Here is a 17169-nt window from a genome sequence, read left to right as displayed (position 1 = left end):
GCTAAATAGATCTGCCTCTGCCCTAGAACACATCTGCCTCGCTGTCTCATCCATCCCTCATTACATACCTGTCCCCCCCCGGAAAGGCGATATCTGCTTCCAGGCTTGATGTATGCACTAGGATCTGACCATGAAAAATACGTGTCAGACTTCACGCTTTCATCTCTTGGATTGGTCCACCAGCCGTCATCCATTATAGCGTTATATCTCCGATTCCATGGGGTGGTATTAAGTGGAATGAATATAAAATCGTTCCTGGAGCATTTTACATGCACAGAAACGCATGATTAATGTGCTGCTCAGGCATGGCCAGAGTGTTTGGGACATTGCTTTTTCATTGTTATTCACTGTTACCGAAACAATGACAAGGGTGCCTTTTACTTATTTTTCAACCCAGTGACAGCATCCGTGATAGAACTTTTTATTAATCTTGCTAGACTTTCTAGCTATACAGTACTTGCTTACCCGCCCCCACACACACACACACACACACACACACACACACACACACACACACGACAAATAACTCCACCCAAACAGGCTTATCACGCTTGTCCTGAAATATTCCTCATTTTCCTCAGACAAGTGTAAAGTGTCAGACAGTTGGGTACGTGTTGACATACAAATAAGGACTAGAAAGGGCAGGACACTGCGCAGCTTCAATAGCAGACTCTTAGCTAACACGGTATGAGCAGATAAAGTGCTATTTCCTGTGTTCGATTCCATTCATCCGTGCACATGTGTGTGCATGCCTGTGCCTGACTGTATATAGACAAAAGGGACTGGAGATCCCAAAGTAGGCCAGCATCCCCTGGAGTACACATTTCCAACACTCTCAGGGAGCAACATGCACAATGACATTGTGGTGAATATTCCCACTAACGCTTCCCCAGCTGCAGAACAATTTACTGGCAACATCTGGCCGTGTCTGCTTATAGCATCAGGGTTGGGTTTTAAATGATTACTTTTTCTTAGTAAAACTGCCAAATTATTTACTTGGGATGTCAACCACTTAATCTGTTGTTCAAACAAGCCTGAAATGCTCAAATGTGGTTCCTTTAGGGCATTACTTGCAGCACCAAAAAACCATAGCTACTAGACGGTGTCAGTTGGATGTGGTCTATTCCTATGGGATCAATGATTGATTGATTGTTGTGGTATGAGTAACAAAGCAGAATGATTGATATAAAGAACTGTGCAGGTGTTTTTGAACGTTTCAGCCCATTTATGACAATCATGCATGCATTGCTGCTGATCATTTTTCCAAATGGGTTAGACAGCTTTTTCATCCCCTTTCACACCGTACTGACATAGACTAAAAGCAATGGCAGCCTGGAAGGTAGGAAAATACTGTGACCAATCCAGAAAACTATGCTTGGAAAAAGTAATCCTGCACTAATGTGTACTATATTAAATGTGTGGTAAATGGACTAAAACGTGCAAAAACACAACGTACTTCCTTTAAATAAATTGGCTGTCACAGAACGTCTACGGCGGACACGTTTCAGACGCATTTGTCAGACGGCCGTCTTTTTTATATCATCTCACATCCATCCCCCATGACACTTTCTAATTGGCTGAGGCTGACTGTCCTACAGTTAGTGTTTATCCAGCCAATGGACCATCGATATGAATCTCTTTAATCCCAAGACAAGCTTAAATGCTTTTCGTTCCAATGGTGTTGTGGACACAAGATTTCTAGTTAGAAGACAGTGTACACTTCTTAAAAAAATGTCTGAAAGTGCAGCTAAAACGCAGCAGACAGACAAAAGATTCACATGGATAGGACGAGAGATGTTTACGCTCTGTGTGATTGACACATCTGTTGTAGATGAGCCCTTAAGAGTCAATGCTAATCAAATACAAGGTCAAGAGGTAAAAACAATAAGGAGTAATAGCACTGAACGCACACAGGCCTTCTACTATATGGTTCTTTGTGCATGGATATGCTTGCCTGTGTCACTTCGAACAGCGTACTGTATACTGTACAGTTGGTGCATTGAAGTTAATGTTGAGGGTTCCAGAAAAAACTATGATATGCAGTTGTATGTTAAGATAGTATATATCTGTAATTTCTCAGAATAAATTGTACTAAGACGTGATAGTTAAAATAGTATTAAAAAACTGCCAAAAACACAATGTTGACAAGAAGAAGCACAACTGGAGAAAAAAATGGGGGAAAGTGACATTATTTTGAATAAAAAGACTAAAAATGGTAGAAATGAACTCACCAACAGGTGTTTTTACCACCATTAAACATTTATGAGGACCTGAGCTTGGCTAACTAATTCCACAAGGAGAGTGGCAGCTAGAGATGATTCCCACTGGACATTACATTTCATTCATGCCATTTCAATAGCTATTGAGTCATCGGTAGCTCTCACACACAAACAGCACTGTGTCCATCCAACATTATGGAAGGGGGGGGGTTAGTGTTGACCAGATTGTTAAAACTCACAACGGGCAGGCTTGTGACCTCAGCAATCTGTATGTTACTCCATGATTTCAATCACAGCATGCCGTTAACGTACAGAGGCACGGTGTAATGTTGGGATTGCTCAAATCAAAGGTGGGACTAAGCGACAGATAAAAACGTTAACTGTCTGTGTACCTATATCGTCAGTTGGAAGCAAAAAAAAAAAACCTATTGATAACACAAATTTTGTGGGTGCTATCACTGCAAAAGTAAGTAAGTATTTTTCTCTGGTTGATTATAAAGTGATCAAATCAATCATCTTATCAAAATGAATTTCAGTTCAACTTTAAAAACTGCAACCTACAGTGTAGTCCTCATGATCTTTCTTAGTGGGATTTTGGCTGACTCGCTGCCTTATAATGTTTCCACCTCTGGTCAATAGAGCTAATGCATGACATATTGCTGTCCCCTGAACTCTTTCTTTTGAGCATTAAGACAAAACTAACAATGCTGGAAAGCGTGCTTTCATTAGCACTGGATGTTGAACCCAGTTGCCTCCGCCCTGCGTAGATATCACAGGACAAAAACAATTCACTTAGCTTCAAATCTCCCATTAATGGTTTGAGCCATATCAAATTAACATTGTTATGGGCTATTGCCACACTCCCAACACTCCCTACATCTAGTTGATTGTGACCAACCATCCCATCACACACACACACACACACACACACACACAAAGCGCCCGACCACCACCACTTATTTCTTTTAATCTGAATTTAAATTACTTCATTTAGTTTGCCTCTGAAACAATTCACAGAAGGCCAAAGGGAAACTCTCTCTAAAACTACGGCGGTTTCCGTTTACCGAGAGGTGGGAAAAGAGGGTCCTTGCAACTTCATCTTAAGATCTTAATGCGTGAAATGATAAAAGACAGTTTTCTTTTTCTCCTCCTGCAACTCTCGCTATACTAAACATGCGCCACAAAGCCAAAGCAGTGTTAATGATTCTTTGAAAGTTAATTTCACTTCATTTCCTATTGCCAGGAGAGCAGGAGACTGAGATGGGAGAAAGAGGGACAGATCTAAAAATAGATAGAAAATCAGAGAAAGGAACAGACAAGAGAGTGCAAATACGAACAGTGTAGAAAAAAAGTTGCTGGGAGTTTAAGGAGTAAAAAAACTGCTAATTAGCGAGAGCCGCTCGATAGACGGCGAAAAAGAGACAGACATAAAGTCAGAGGCTTTTATCGCAGTTGGCTGACAGAATGTGGCGCATAAATAGCAAAAGGATGAAATTCTGATACGGCTTCAAATCATGCCAGTAACAAAATGCAAGAGGTATGTTTTGTGCCCACATCTGATCCACATAGACACGTCCACAGACACACACACACACACACACACACAGACACACACACACACACACACACACACACACAAAAGCTCTAATGAATGAGAAACTCACCCAGAGCGGCTGGTGCGAAGAGGCTGGCAAGGACTAGCAGGCGTGCGGTCCACATGGCCTCCTCCTCTTACCGCCCGCTGCTGAAGGTCCCAGTTGAGTTCAGTCTTTTGCTGGCAAATGCCCGAATCGGGTGCTTTCTTTATGGCACAGCTCCCTCCACTGCGCCACAATTCCCACAACCCCACAAGTCGTGTTGCTCTGGTGCCAGATGCCGTCCAAAATCTGTTATAAAAAATGAAAAAATAAACATACATGTTAGCTGAAAAGAAGAACTCAAATTAATGAGTAACAAACACAACAGATGGATGCACCATGGCTTTACCCTCCTTGCGCGCCGTCCTTATGGCATTGTGAGTTTCAAGTTGTCATCAAGTGACACGGTGCAAGTTGCTCAATCTCCAGTCAGCTGAACTCATATCTGGTGTGATCAACTAAACACTTAGGCGTTGCGAACCACAAAATGTATTTTGGGATATTCTGTTGTTGTTTGCTCATGAACGTGTTAACTCCCCCACCTTACCAGTAAATCACTCCCACAGAGAAACAAGAAGTAAGAGATGAAGCACACGCTGCTTTAGGCTTTGGCGTACAGCTATGTGTGTGTATGGAGTATACGTCTTTGCACACGCATATGTGCTCCAGACCTTATGTGTATTCTTGCAAGGCCTGATGGTAACTGACATAAGAAAGCGGCGGTGTTTTCTCTTTCCTGTGGGCATGAGCCATAACTTCACAGCTTGAGGTGTTGCACCTGTGAATGTATTTGCACGGCCTAAGAAACAACTACTGTGCTCGCAGGCTTCGCTCCAAAATTCTAGTCAACAAAAATGACTTACCAGACCCACTGAAAGCTACCCTTCACTGGGAGTGCCGTCATCGGCAAACTGCTAAAACTGAGTGAAGTAATCGCAAAGTTAACAAAAAAAATGAATTGAATGAACATCGAATGTGATTTATATAGTGTTGGCTTGTGACTGCTGTGAGATTGACACTCAGGATGTGTCAATGTTCACAAAATGATGCGTGAAAATTTGCAACTCCACATCCCGTAAGTGAATAAGTGAAGTATGAATATAGAAAACATTGTTAGATCGGGATAAAAAATGTTCCATCTATATTCTGATGAGATTCTCAGGATTATCCTTATCAAACTATTAAGGTTAAGTCAGCTTTAATGATTAGGTAATCCAAACCCCTCTATTATCCACTATCAACCATGATCTCCTGATGAAATATAATCTCTGCAAAATGATGCAAGCCAAAGAGTGCAGACAATGCCTCCATCCTCTACACAAGCATTATCCTTGGCACATTAGGCATTCCATACTGCATTTTAATATTGCGGGGAGTTAATTCCATTGTGGGACGGCAGCAAATCTGGTTACAAAAGGTCAAAACGTGAGCACTGCATCAAAGGACAAGGCACTGGGGAAGCTGACTGACATCAAAATCTCAAATTATACCAACAGTGAATTTTAAATACACCTCTATCCTTTATATTAGATTGTCCACGTCCATCCCTGCATGGAGGTATGCTTCCTATGTCACAGTGACATTTCCCCATCCAACTCTTAATACCCATTTAAAAAATCCTAGATTAGAGTAATCAGATTTCCTTGAGCAGATATTAATAGGTTTAAGAGAAGGGCAGCAAGCCTATTATGGATCTCTGCCTAAACAGACCATTTGGGCAATATTAGGAGGGTAAAGGTTGGTGTGCTCATCAGCAAAGTATTGGCAGAAATGAGTGAATAAAACTAGAGCTTACATAACTCGCCTAAACCACACCTACTGTATCATTGACTTCATTCCTGTGTGTGTGTGTGTGTGTGTGTGTGTATATATATATATATATATATATATATATATATATATATATATACACACACACATATATATATATATACACACACACACATATATATATATATATACACACACACACATATATATATATATATATATATATACACACACACACACACACACACACAAATATATTTTTATATAATATATATATATATATATATATATATATATATATATATATACACACACACACACACACACACACACACACACACATATATATATATATATATATATATATAGGCAGGTATTAAAGACATTTAAATAGCTATGTGAAAGAGTGTATTTGATCAAAGTAATAGCCTTTTATCAAAATGCTCTGACAGCTGCAGGAGAGATAAATTAAATATGACATCAAATTAGATGCTGCGACTCCCTTGACAAAAAATAAATAAATACATTATTGCAGGAATAAACACATTCAAATACACCAAAGAGGCAAATTGTCCAAGAGGTAAATTGGACCTGAAGTTTATGGTGTAGGACAATTTCTAAATAAATACAGACTCAAAATCAAGCATAACATGTTGAAAATATATTTCAAAACAAGACAATATATCCTTGTTTTCCAAATGATTGTTGGCATATGGCTTTTTTTGGCAGGTTAGTACCCAAAGTGTCAAAATAAATGCATGTAGCAAGTAGCAGGATAGTGTAGTGGCTGTTTCTATAGCAGAAGACAATGAGAATTTGTAGCTCCATGTGTTATCACCGTCTGCAGGCATCTGTATGTGTGTGTGTGTGTGTGTGTGTGTGTGTGTGTGTGTGTGTGTGTGAGTGAGACTCTATGCGCCATATCTAACAGCACAAGGTGTTACTTAGAAATTATCACATAAAATGAAAAACACTTCACTATCACAGTCGTTAATTTACTCTAAAAAAAACGTGTGGGCTTAGGTACAGGAACTGCTATCAATCACCAAAAAAACACATTAAAAAATAAATATTTATGAGAGGAGCTTGGACCCAGTTCAATGCAAAAAAGAGAGAGAGAAGAAGAAGAAGAGTAAAAAAAAGAAAGAAAGACAGAGCAGTAGTCCGCCATTGCCAACTCGTCTTGTATTCCAAAAGGAGCCTTATGATACATTATGGTGCTGACGTTTCAAGGGTACTTACTCTGAGGGGGATTTAGGATAACTCCTTTAGATAAGTTGGCCAACATTTAGCGGGACGAGCAGCGACTGCAGCTCCATTCTCAGTCACATCAAGGAGACTTTTTCATGACTTCATGACTAGCGGTTTCCTGCAGAACAACTTTTGTCTAATCAGTGACGTAGTTGTTTTTGTTATTTTAGTAATTGTGTGTGTGCCAAAGGGGCGCAGATGAAACCTGACATACAGAAATAATTGACTTTGCTATGCAGTTAAAGCAAAATGGAGTGGCTTGATATAGTAACAGCAATAGTTGAAAGGGGGGGGGGGAGGAAATATGTTGTCTCGCTTGGACTTGGAGAAAAAGACAAATGGAGGGCAATGGAATTAGCTTGATTCAAGATGGATCCTAAATGAAGGCTGCATTTAAGGGGCTTGGGAGAAACGGAGACTAAAAATGACAAAAGACAATACATCTCACATGTAAATTCAAAATATGCAGTCATTATTCCGGTGTGGTGATATTGCAAATGACAAAATCACCTATTTGTAAAGGTGTTTGTTCATAATTTCAGCATTAAAAGCTACAAGGGAAGATGTTTGGCTCCGCTTGTTTACTACTAAAAACATCCCGCTATCTTGATACTGATAACACTCCTGTGCTCCTCGAATTGGGTGAGATTCAAATGTGTTATGTTGAAATTAGGCATGATGTGTGACTGTCTTTAATCAATGACACCACCTGAAATAAACATTTCTCAGGAGGGAAAGCTGGAAAACTAAATTAAATTCTATATGGATAGGAATGAAGAAAGTCATTTGCATGCCTTGGCATTTGGTGCATTACCTGTCACCACTATAGTGTAATTTATCTCATGGGAAATTGTTGAGGGCCAGTTCATATATTTTATATGAGCCTTCTTGCTGTAAATTATCTCTGGTTGCCTTTTTTTTTTCCCTCCAACTCCTGAATCCAAGAGAGTTTACCAGAAGTAATGTACAGTATGCCACTTGTTTTTCATGCTTTTTACATATACTTTTCATATTTAAATACACAACTACCAGTTTACATACGAGTCAGTGTCTCTACTGCGATTGTTGAAGGCATTGCTCTGGCTCTAGAAGAAAAAAAAAATCCATTCTGAAAAGACAGCAAGATCTTTTAAAAGAAAGAGGGGTCATAAAGATCCGGTGATTATTGGGAGTATTATTTTTTGTACTTTTCACTGAAATGCCAACTATAATGCATGAATCTGAATGTTTTTTCAATTTCCTCATGTAATGAACTGGCACAGCATCATGTGACAGTGTATTGCAATTTACAAAAAAAACATCCTGTTTATTTGTTGCTAGGTGTGGGCGAAATGGGTTACTATTTTAACATGCTATATGTATCTTAAAATTGACTATAAATATATATCACAATATAATGCAATAATAACTAAATGTATGTTTTCTCTTACACCAGGGAATAAAATACCTGTAATATTATATTACAACACACTAATGAGAAAATCCTGTGAATCCAATATTGTCATTAAACAGTCCTGCTTATTGATTTTTTATCATTGCCAACAATACAACCACATATATTAAAGAGGTGGATAAAGGGTAAAAATAGTTGCTATCTCCTTACATTGTATATAATCATATTACCTGGCCATACGTGTAGCTATTTAACAAGATCATTTGGCCTATATTCCCATTACACTTTCCTAAAGCCCAAGTTGTCATCAAATTGCTTATTTCTTTCTAACTAACAATCCAAACCCCACAAATCTTGAATGTACAATCACACAAGATAAAGAACAGCAGCAAATACTGACAACTGAGAAGCTGGAACATGTGAAGGGTTGGCACTTTTGTTTGAAAGTTTACTTAAAACAATTGATTATCAAAAACATGGCATAAAAATTATTTTTCTGTCAACTGACTAATCGATTAATCAACTAATTGTTCCAGCTTCATTGATATGATTGTTATACAGATGGTTTCAAGCCAATATACATTTTTAAGCATTACCTGAAATATAACTGGACGGGTCGGAGAAATCTCTTCAGATGATTCCTAACTTGACTCTCAGGTCAGCTGTGACTATGCATGTTCATTTTAAACCTTTTAAATGAGAGATATGGATTTCTTCCCATGCAGCACTCTCATCTCTGTAACCCCAACATATCTCACAAGTGGTGAGATAGCCATCACACTGATGCACTTCACCACCTCAGGGCATTTCTCCATCTGGCACTTTCTGACCTGAGGAAACCAAACATGATTTTTATTAATCCAGACGCATTCCATACAATGCTTTTGCAACAAAGTGAAACTTGATCCTCAGTGTTATCTGATGGGTACATACTAAGTATGATGTTACTAGTCCCGCCTGCTTAAATCCCTCCCACTTTTGTATCACACTATGTAATGAAGTGGGATTGTGTTGCCGGGTTAAGTACCATGTCTCCGAATTTCAACTGTTTCATGTCCAGATGCTTATCACACCAGTGGGGAGGGCTTGGTGATTTTTATGAGACAGACAGTGTGTTCATGCAAATGAAGTGTCTCATATAAAATGAATATTAATCAAGCACACTGTCTGCATACAGTTTTGATTGATGAGCACTCACTCGGAAATCTTAGGAGATGAGCTGAGATGATTAAAATCGAGATGATCCTTTCCTTTCCTTTAGAGTTAAAGATTATTTTTTCCACTTGGTTGGGCTTGCAAACCTTGCTGATGGTTTAAAATTGAGCGGTCAATGTTATAATACTAAATGTCAAAATCATGCTTTCTACTGCGAGTTGAAAGGTGTAAAACAAACTGAAGGTAAATGGAGAGGGCTCTTTTAAGGCACTGTGCGCATCCCTGGAGCTTGACAACGTGAGCAGCAAGGCATTCACTCATACAATTGGTTTTTTCACAAGGGACCCGAACACAGCTAGCCAGTGACAGGCAGATAATAGCGCTAACTTTAGCCTGCACAGTCTCTGAATGGTCCTATATGATAGGCTTGTTGAGTGTGACTGATGGCTTGGGTTAAATAATGGGACCTTCCCTCCTCCCTTCCTTCCTTGCGCACAAAGGCATTGCAACCCATCCTGACACACAAAACACTTCCCAACTACAAGACAATAGAAACACAACCCATTAGAGGTAATTACTTGCACACACAGTAAAAAAAAGCTAGGTGCAAAAAAATAAAAGAAATTACCATTACGAATATTTAACAGTACACAAGCATACAATAGGGATGGTTTACATTCCCACAAGGGAGGGAAATAAAAGCACGTAGGCCTGAGCGTATGTAGAGTTGGGTGAATAAATGCAGACAGATGCATCACTTAAAGGCAGAGCAAATCTGCCTTTAGACAGTTCTCCATTATAATGCAAAGCTCAGACACTATCCATTTTCCAAGTCCTTCTTCTTTCTATCCTCCCAGTCTTTCTCTCTCAGCATATCTTGCCTAATGCAGCACAAATGGATCCCAGACAAAGGAAGAAACAGAGGAAGAGGCTGGGTAATAGGACAGGAAAGAGAGAAGGATGGATCATCACAAATTGGGAAAGAGAGGAATGTAAAAGATTGAGGGATGGTGGATAGGAGGGTTGTAAGACAGAGAGAGAAAGACAGGGAAATCAGTGAGATAAATGGGACGGATGGATGAAATAGATTCATAGATGATTTAAAAAAACAAAAACAAAAAAGAAAATAGACACAGACAAAGATGTAAAGGAAAATGTACTAGCCGATATGTGAAGGTCATGAATTGCAGTGAGCGAAACCAACGTACAGCGTTCACTTCAGCTGCTGTTGCTATAGTGCAGGGATTCAAAGAGGTCCAGTTACTAAAATGTCCTCCCAGCAACTCCACTAATGGCTAAATTGTGTCTTTCAAATAAAATCACCAATATACATTTCTATATAATTTCAACACTGGTGGAATGTAACTAAGTACATCTACTCAAGTACTGTACTAAAGTACATTTTTGTGGTACTTGTACTTTACTTGAGTATTTCCATTTACTCCACTACATTTATATGACAATATTAGTTCCTTTGCAGATATAATATAAATCAACTAATAAATGACGATGTATTATTATGGATTAAGCTACCCTGCAGTACATAAAGTAATTCAAACTACCTCCTACCACCCTTCTTTACCAGCTGCAAAATTAAAGTGCTGCATTTGTATGGAAAACAACTAGCTATCTTTACTACTGGGTCCGGACAACCCGGTAGGTAGTTGGTGATGCTTGCTATAGTGTCTCATGTGGACAGGTTACCATGACAACCTTACATGTTGGCCATTAAGCACCTACCAGGAGCAATTGGCATGCTGTGCTCACAAACACAGCAAGTCTTTTTGTGGCCAGGCTTGATTTTGGGTGTGAGCACTAAGGCGTCATTGCCCAGGGCAAAAATACTCCATATTTTCATGTCCAAATTACCAACAAAGATATGATATATACATAGATTTAAAACAAAGTGACCTCAAAGATAAATCCCATGCCCCGTATGGATTTCTTTTTAGACAGCGGCAACAATATATTGGCAATGTATTATGCTGACAAGAGCAATTTTCCAAGATACAAGTTGACAGTATTGGCAGGGTCATGGGTATGATAGATATGTGGTGAAAAAAACATGACCTCACTACCACAGTCTTAACATTTTTAGCCATGTTAGTGGCATAGCTCTAGGGATGGCAATGTCTGTCTGTCTGCTTGCCTGTCGATCCACCACTTTTGTCCAGACTGAAGTGTTTTAACTATTGGATGATTTGCCTTGCAATCTGGTCCAGATATCCATGGCGTTCACAGGATGATTCCTAATAACTTGTGATAATGTGATCTCATTACTTTTTATCTAGCTCCACCAGAAAAGTGTTCCAGTGAAATATGTCAACATCTACTGAGTAAATGGGCACACAATTGTGTGCAGACCTTTATGGTTTCCAGACAATGTATCCTAATGACTTTGGCAAGTTCGACTTAGGGTTCACATTCGTGGTTTTGAGTAAAATGTCTCAACAACTATTAGATGATTGCAATGACATTTGATATACACATTGGTAACATGCAAAAGCTGCTACAGAAGCTTTTGTAACTATGGGGAATGTATCCTCCATGTGAAGCATCTGGACTCATTGTTGGTGAGATGAACCAGAGATATGGACCGAACTGCGAGCAGTAACGGACATATTTCTGATTATTTCTTTGATACGGGTGTGACAATAGATTACAGAAGAGACAGGCTGTGGACTGTCAACAAAGTTAGTTTGATAACTAACAAAAGGGTCTGAAGACCAAAACAATTACAATTGAACAGAAATAGTCTGAGAAACTATTAAATTAAGAATAAAATAAAACACACCCACGTTTCCTGACTATTAGAGACGGTCTGAAGACAGTTCCGGGTTTTGCAAGGTTTGCCGAAGAAAAGAACTAAATCTTGTGGTGACGACTGCATTGAAATTGACTAAAGCTTCTGTAACTATGGGGAATGTATCCTCCATGTGAAGCATCTGGACCCATTGTTGGTGAGATGAACCAGAGATATGGACCGAACTGCTTGAGATGTCTGACATATTGGTCCTTTCTTTAATTAACCTATTTTATCTGCTTTTATATGTTTAACTGTTTTAACTGTTCTTTATTCGCGTATTTTATCTCTCAGTTCTTTAAATTCTTATACTGCACTGTAAAATGTATTCTTGTCTTTTAAATTGTTTTTAATTGTTTTATAACTGCTCTTTCATGTTTTATGTAAAGCACTTTGAATTGCCCCGTTGCTGAAATGTGCTATATAAATAAAGCTGCCTTGCCTTACAGAGGCTCTAGACTGTGTATACATTTTTGTGAAGCTGAGAATATATCTGAATGAGCTGATAATTGGTTAATTCCCAATGATTAACTAAATGGTATGACCGTCAATCTGATACAAACGACTTTACGGTTTTCAAAATGGACAACATACAGTATGGTCAGAGGACAGGTGCAAACCGCATGAAAGAGTGTAACCATGAGTTCCAAAACATGCTAAGAAACACAATAGAGGATACACCCTTTTACATGTGAAACAAAGCCGAACCAGGCCATATTTCTAATTATTGCTATCATTTTTCAGCACAGCCTGAACTCGGCTAAGCCCTGTTTGAATGGCATCTGCTCTGAAAATGCCTCCATTTATTTTCTTTTTTTTGTATTTTACTTTTTTAGGTCTCAATTTCATTGCATTTTGTTTTCCCTCAAACTGCATTTGCATAATTTTCCAATAGACACTTCATTCCCTGCCAGATTTGAGAAGGGAGGAAAAAAATCACTCACTCACACACACGCAAACAAACAGCAATTTCAGCACAGCCTCTGAATCAGGGGTCCAGCAAATTCCAATGTCAATAACACTGATCCCAATGGCACATGCATTTCAATATCATTATCTAATGCTGAGCCAAGTGCACAGAATATAATGAAATCTTAAAACATGAATTGCAGAGCATCCCTGGCTAGGCAAATGTGATGCACATTTTCAACATTATGTATCATGCTGCATGCACTCAATACAGACTTGATTACAATGTTAATTCTCCCTTCCATCTGGTCCTGCATGTCTGTGTTAGTGTTTTTGACCACAAATCACTATGGTGTGTCTAGGTGGCATAATGATTGCAGCATGAGTGTTACCGATGGCAAGAATATGTTGGAAATGGCCTGGAAATGAGAGGAACGACTGTGTCACAGGCAACCACAGTGGTCAAGACCACAGGGAATTCAAATAGGTTCCACCTGGACTGGACTTACAGCTCAATTAGAGGCAAACAGGAGAGAGGGGGAGGGAGAACTGAAGGATACAGTGGTTTGAACAGAAGGCAGGTGTGTGCGTGTATACTTATGTATCCATCAATGTCCACTAAAAGTTCAATTCACACATATAAATGAAAAACTGGAATTATGTGGTGTACATTAACAGAAATTTACTGAAAAAGCAGGGAGGGAAATCAGAAACACAGAAAACTAATGTGTCAATTTAGATCATGCATCATTCTTTGCTCACCAGGGAGTTTACTCATTTATACTCATTTATTGCAGATAAATTGTTGTGCAAACAAATGTTTTCTAACATTGGCCATTATAAATTACCTGACATACCAGACTCAGTAAGGCTATAGCAGGAAGACCTCTCATTATGTTGTGAAAAGGGAGTTTTCATTGCTTATGAGTTCAACCTTTTATAAGTAACACATTAAATGTAATATTTATTCTTTACAAAGTAACATAATAATCTGGCTTTAAGTTGCAGAAACAAATTGATTCCCTCATTCCCTAAATTCCCTCATTGATGTATCATTCTAGATTAGTCTCACTGAGCTAATTCTACCCTTACATGACATAACATGTAATGAAATATATTTCCAAAAACTATCTTAATATAATGAGTTACTCCCTGTAAGGAAGATGGTAACAGTATAATTTGTGAACACACTGGGGAAAAAGATTCACTGCTACACAGCGAACACTCAAAGGACCTTTTTTATTGTTGACATTTCAGTCAAAACATCTATTGTTTGAACATGCTCTGCCTTTTATTGTGTGAAACGCTCTGGTCGTAGCAGTGTTCCTGAATGTGCAAATATCAATATGAGAGTGGGGAAAAAATAATCGATGAAGCAATATATTGTGGTGTTTTGTTGCAAGACATTATTGATTCACCGGCACTAATACTGAAATACATTCTTTTAAAGATTTCTTTGTCCAGCTTTTTACCTACACCGAAAGCACTTCAACATAAAGTGAATACATACTATATATATATATATATATATATATATATATATATATATATATATATATATATATATATATATTATTCTGTGAGTTAACCTTTGCTCCTAACCATCTCAAGTTAATAATATACCAGTACATTACTACATTCACCAACTTATTGTCTATGCAGATTTGACCTGAATGAGAGTATAATCAGCCTGACTAGACTAAACTGTCTTACAAAAGCCTTGAAATGTAGCACATCGATGTAAAAGACTAAAAAATAACATTAAAAGGATGGAAAATGTAGGAGAAAAACAGCACAAACACTCCCAACCACTTGTTCTTTATGGTCAAATATCATCCATTTCCTTGTTCAGACAGACAGACATTCTTATTCACCTTGTGTTTAAAAGGTAAGTAATCGTCCAAACATAGTTGACACAAGGGTCAAGGGTCATCACGGTGAATTGCTTTGTAGGCTCCCATTTGTGTTGTCTAGCAGATTTTTAGAAAATGCTTGCTGAAATGTGAGAGAGCTTGTCTTGTTAAGACCTCAGTGACCTGGCTTTGGAGTGATCGATTAGCGAGCAAGAATAAACCTGGGGATGCCTGTTGGCTCGCTCAAGGGCTGACTTTTAAACACACAATGTTCAAAAGTTCACAAGCAGAGGGAGAATATGGATACTACTACAAGGTATTCAGAGAAATACAGGTCAAATTGTCTATTGTTGTTGATATTTACACACCTCACAGTCAACCCATGCAGACCACTGAGAAAAGAAACAACTTAGAGTACACTGGTAACAGCTGCCAGCCCAGCCAAGATCCTATGAACCATTTCAGAGTCAGGTTCAGGTCGCCCCGAGAAGGCACCCTAGTTGCCAACACTTCATCCTCCTGTCTTCCGAGTCCAACTTATCACAGAATGCTCAAAGATAATCATCTATAATTGGGCATTTTGTTTTTCCAAGCCACAGGGAAGAAGTGCCTGCCGAGTAACGTATGGAAGAAGTGTGGAGAGCTTGCGGCCTGTGGAGTCCCTCAGCCCTCACTCAGACGAGTATAGAATGGAGTTTGATGAAAGTCTGATTGGTCTGGGCAAACATCCTCATGGGGAATGTTTTCGGACGAAGAGAGCAGTTCTTTCCTCTCTTGTGGAAGCAAATACTCTTAGGTCTGACAAATCACGGCTGGTGTTGAGGTGCCTGGTCTTACCACGAGTTCTAAAACCTGATGAGATAGCCGGGGCCCCCGGGGTTACGGTATATCGACTTTAATCTAAATTTTAAGCAAGCTTTTTATTCTTTTTCTTGATATACTTTTTTCGTACAGCCCACTACGTACATTATATTCACTGTAAGTGAACACAAAAGAAAAAGTGAGACATAAGATTTGCAGCAGCATTGCATAAACTCCAACCAATGTTGTCCTTGTGTAATAGACTCAGCAGCATGGACGCTCATGCTGAGCTATTTACAAAAAAAGCCATTTAGGATGTACTGGTTTAATTTCACTAGATGCTGACTAATTCTAATTAAGTCATTAACGACTTACTTTGAAGTACAAATTTGCAAACACAAGGGATTTAATTAAGTGAATTGGGGACCACAAAGAGAGAATCACATTGACGCCATGTTGATGCCATCGATGGTTGTTCTATCCGCTTTGTGTGTGTGAGCGTGAGGGGGAGGCAAATTAGTTAGATGTGTAACATGTCAAATCAGAGCATGGATGGCGAGTACCTGCAGTACACTGTGGGAGGAGAGGACACTCTCTGGCCTGTGTGTGCCTTTGTGTTTTGATGCACGTGGACACACTTTGGCTAGTGGCGTGAAAACACACACACACACACACACACACACGCACAATCCACTGACCTTGCCCTGTGTCTCTTGGCTGAGCAGTTGAATGTGTCTGGGTTGGACTCAGCAGGCAACCTTTCTAAATCTGAAAGCGGAGGTCTTCCAGCGTGATGCAGCCCCATAATGGCCGGGGATAGTTAGTGAATGTCAAAGTACAAGAACAGACTGTAAACCATGGATTTTACAGTGTTGCGATTGGGGCTTACACACATGTACACATACATTGGACTGATACAGACTGGTGCATTGGGCAGTCTGTTAGAGGAAGAGCCTTTAGTCTAAGAATTAAAAATGGACAATACGAATTCAAATAAAAGGTTTGGATATTTGGACCTGAACGGCCCAACAATTGATTGGACTGGAAAGCATAATAATGGGGTTTGCACCCAGATCCTCTGTAGAGAATGTAATACTGTGTGTTTGTTGGCAGCTGGGATACACTGTGGAAGACAGAACAAGGGCATACACTTACTCTATGACAAATACACAGTTGCTCTATCAAAATATCTTACATCCTCAACCTCTTGCACTTTCTTCTTCTTTCTCCATTGCTCTAAAACACACTTTAATTGACAAAGCATAGAATCATTGCAACTGTGACCCAGGTTCAAGTCCTAAATGCACTCTGGTGAAATGTTATTTGTCCACTTATGCTACGACCACACACACCATTCTGCCCTCTCCACAGAGTGGAT

The 17169-nt window shown here is 39.1% G+C and overlaps 1 protein-coding gene across 30 annotated transcripts in view; it reads right to left on the bottom strand.

Moving 5' to 3' along the window:
- The window catches only part of LOC120573639 (adhesion G protein-coupled receptor L3-like), a 224866-nt gene that overhangs the window by 152823 nt on the left and 54874 nt on the right, over window positions 1–17169 (bottom strand). For 29 of the 30 annotated variants that reach the window (XM_039823490.1, XM_039823508.1, XM_039823510.1 and 26 more), the window contains one exon: window positions 3884–4105. In XM_039823490.1, coding sequence (XP_039679424.1) covers window positions 3884–3938 — 55 coding nt within the window. In that variant the 5' untranslated portion in view covers window positions 3939–4105. Of the gene's footprint in view, window positions 1–3883; window positions 4106–8866; window positions 9094–17169 lie in introns of those variants that run through there. The other variant, XM_039823492.1, reaches the window with a different exon arrangement.

This window comes from Perca fluviatilis, chromosome 14 (genome assembly GCF_010015445.1).
Source record: "Perca fluviatilis chromosome 14, GENO_Pfluv_1.0, whole genome shotgun sequence".
Classification (NCBI taxonomy): domain Eukaryota; kingdom Metazoa; phylum Chordata; class Actinopteri; order Perciformes; family Percidae; genus Perca; species Perca fluviatilis.
The sequence above is the reverse complement of the archived record's forward strand: the minus strand, read 5'-3'. Positions and strand labels throughout refer to the sequence as shown.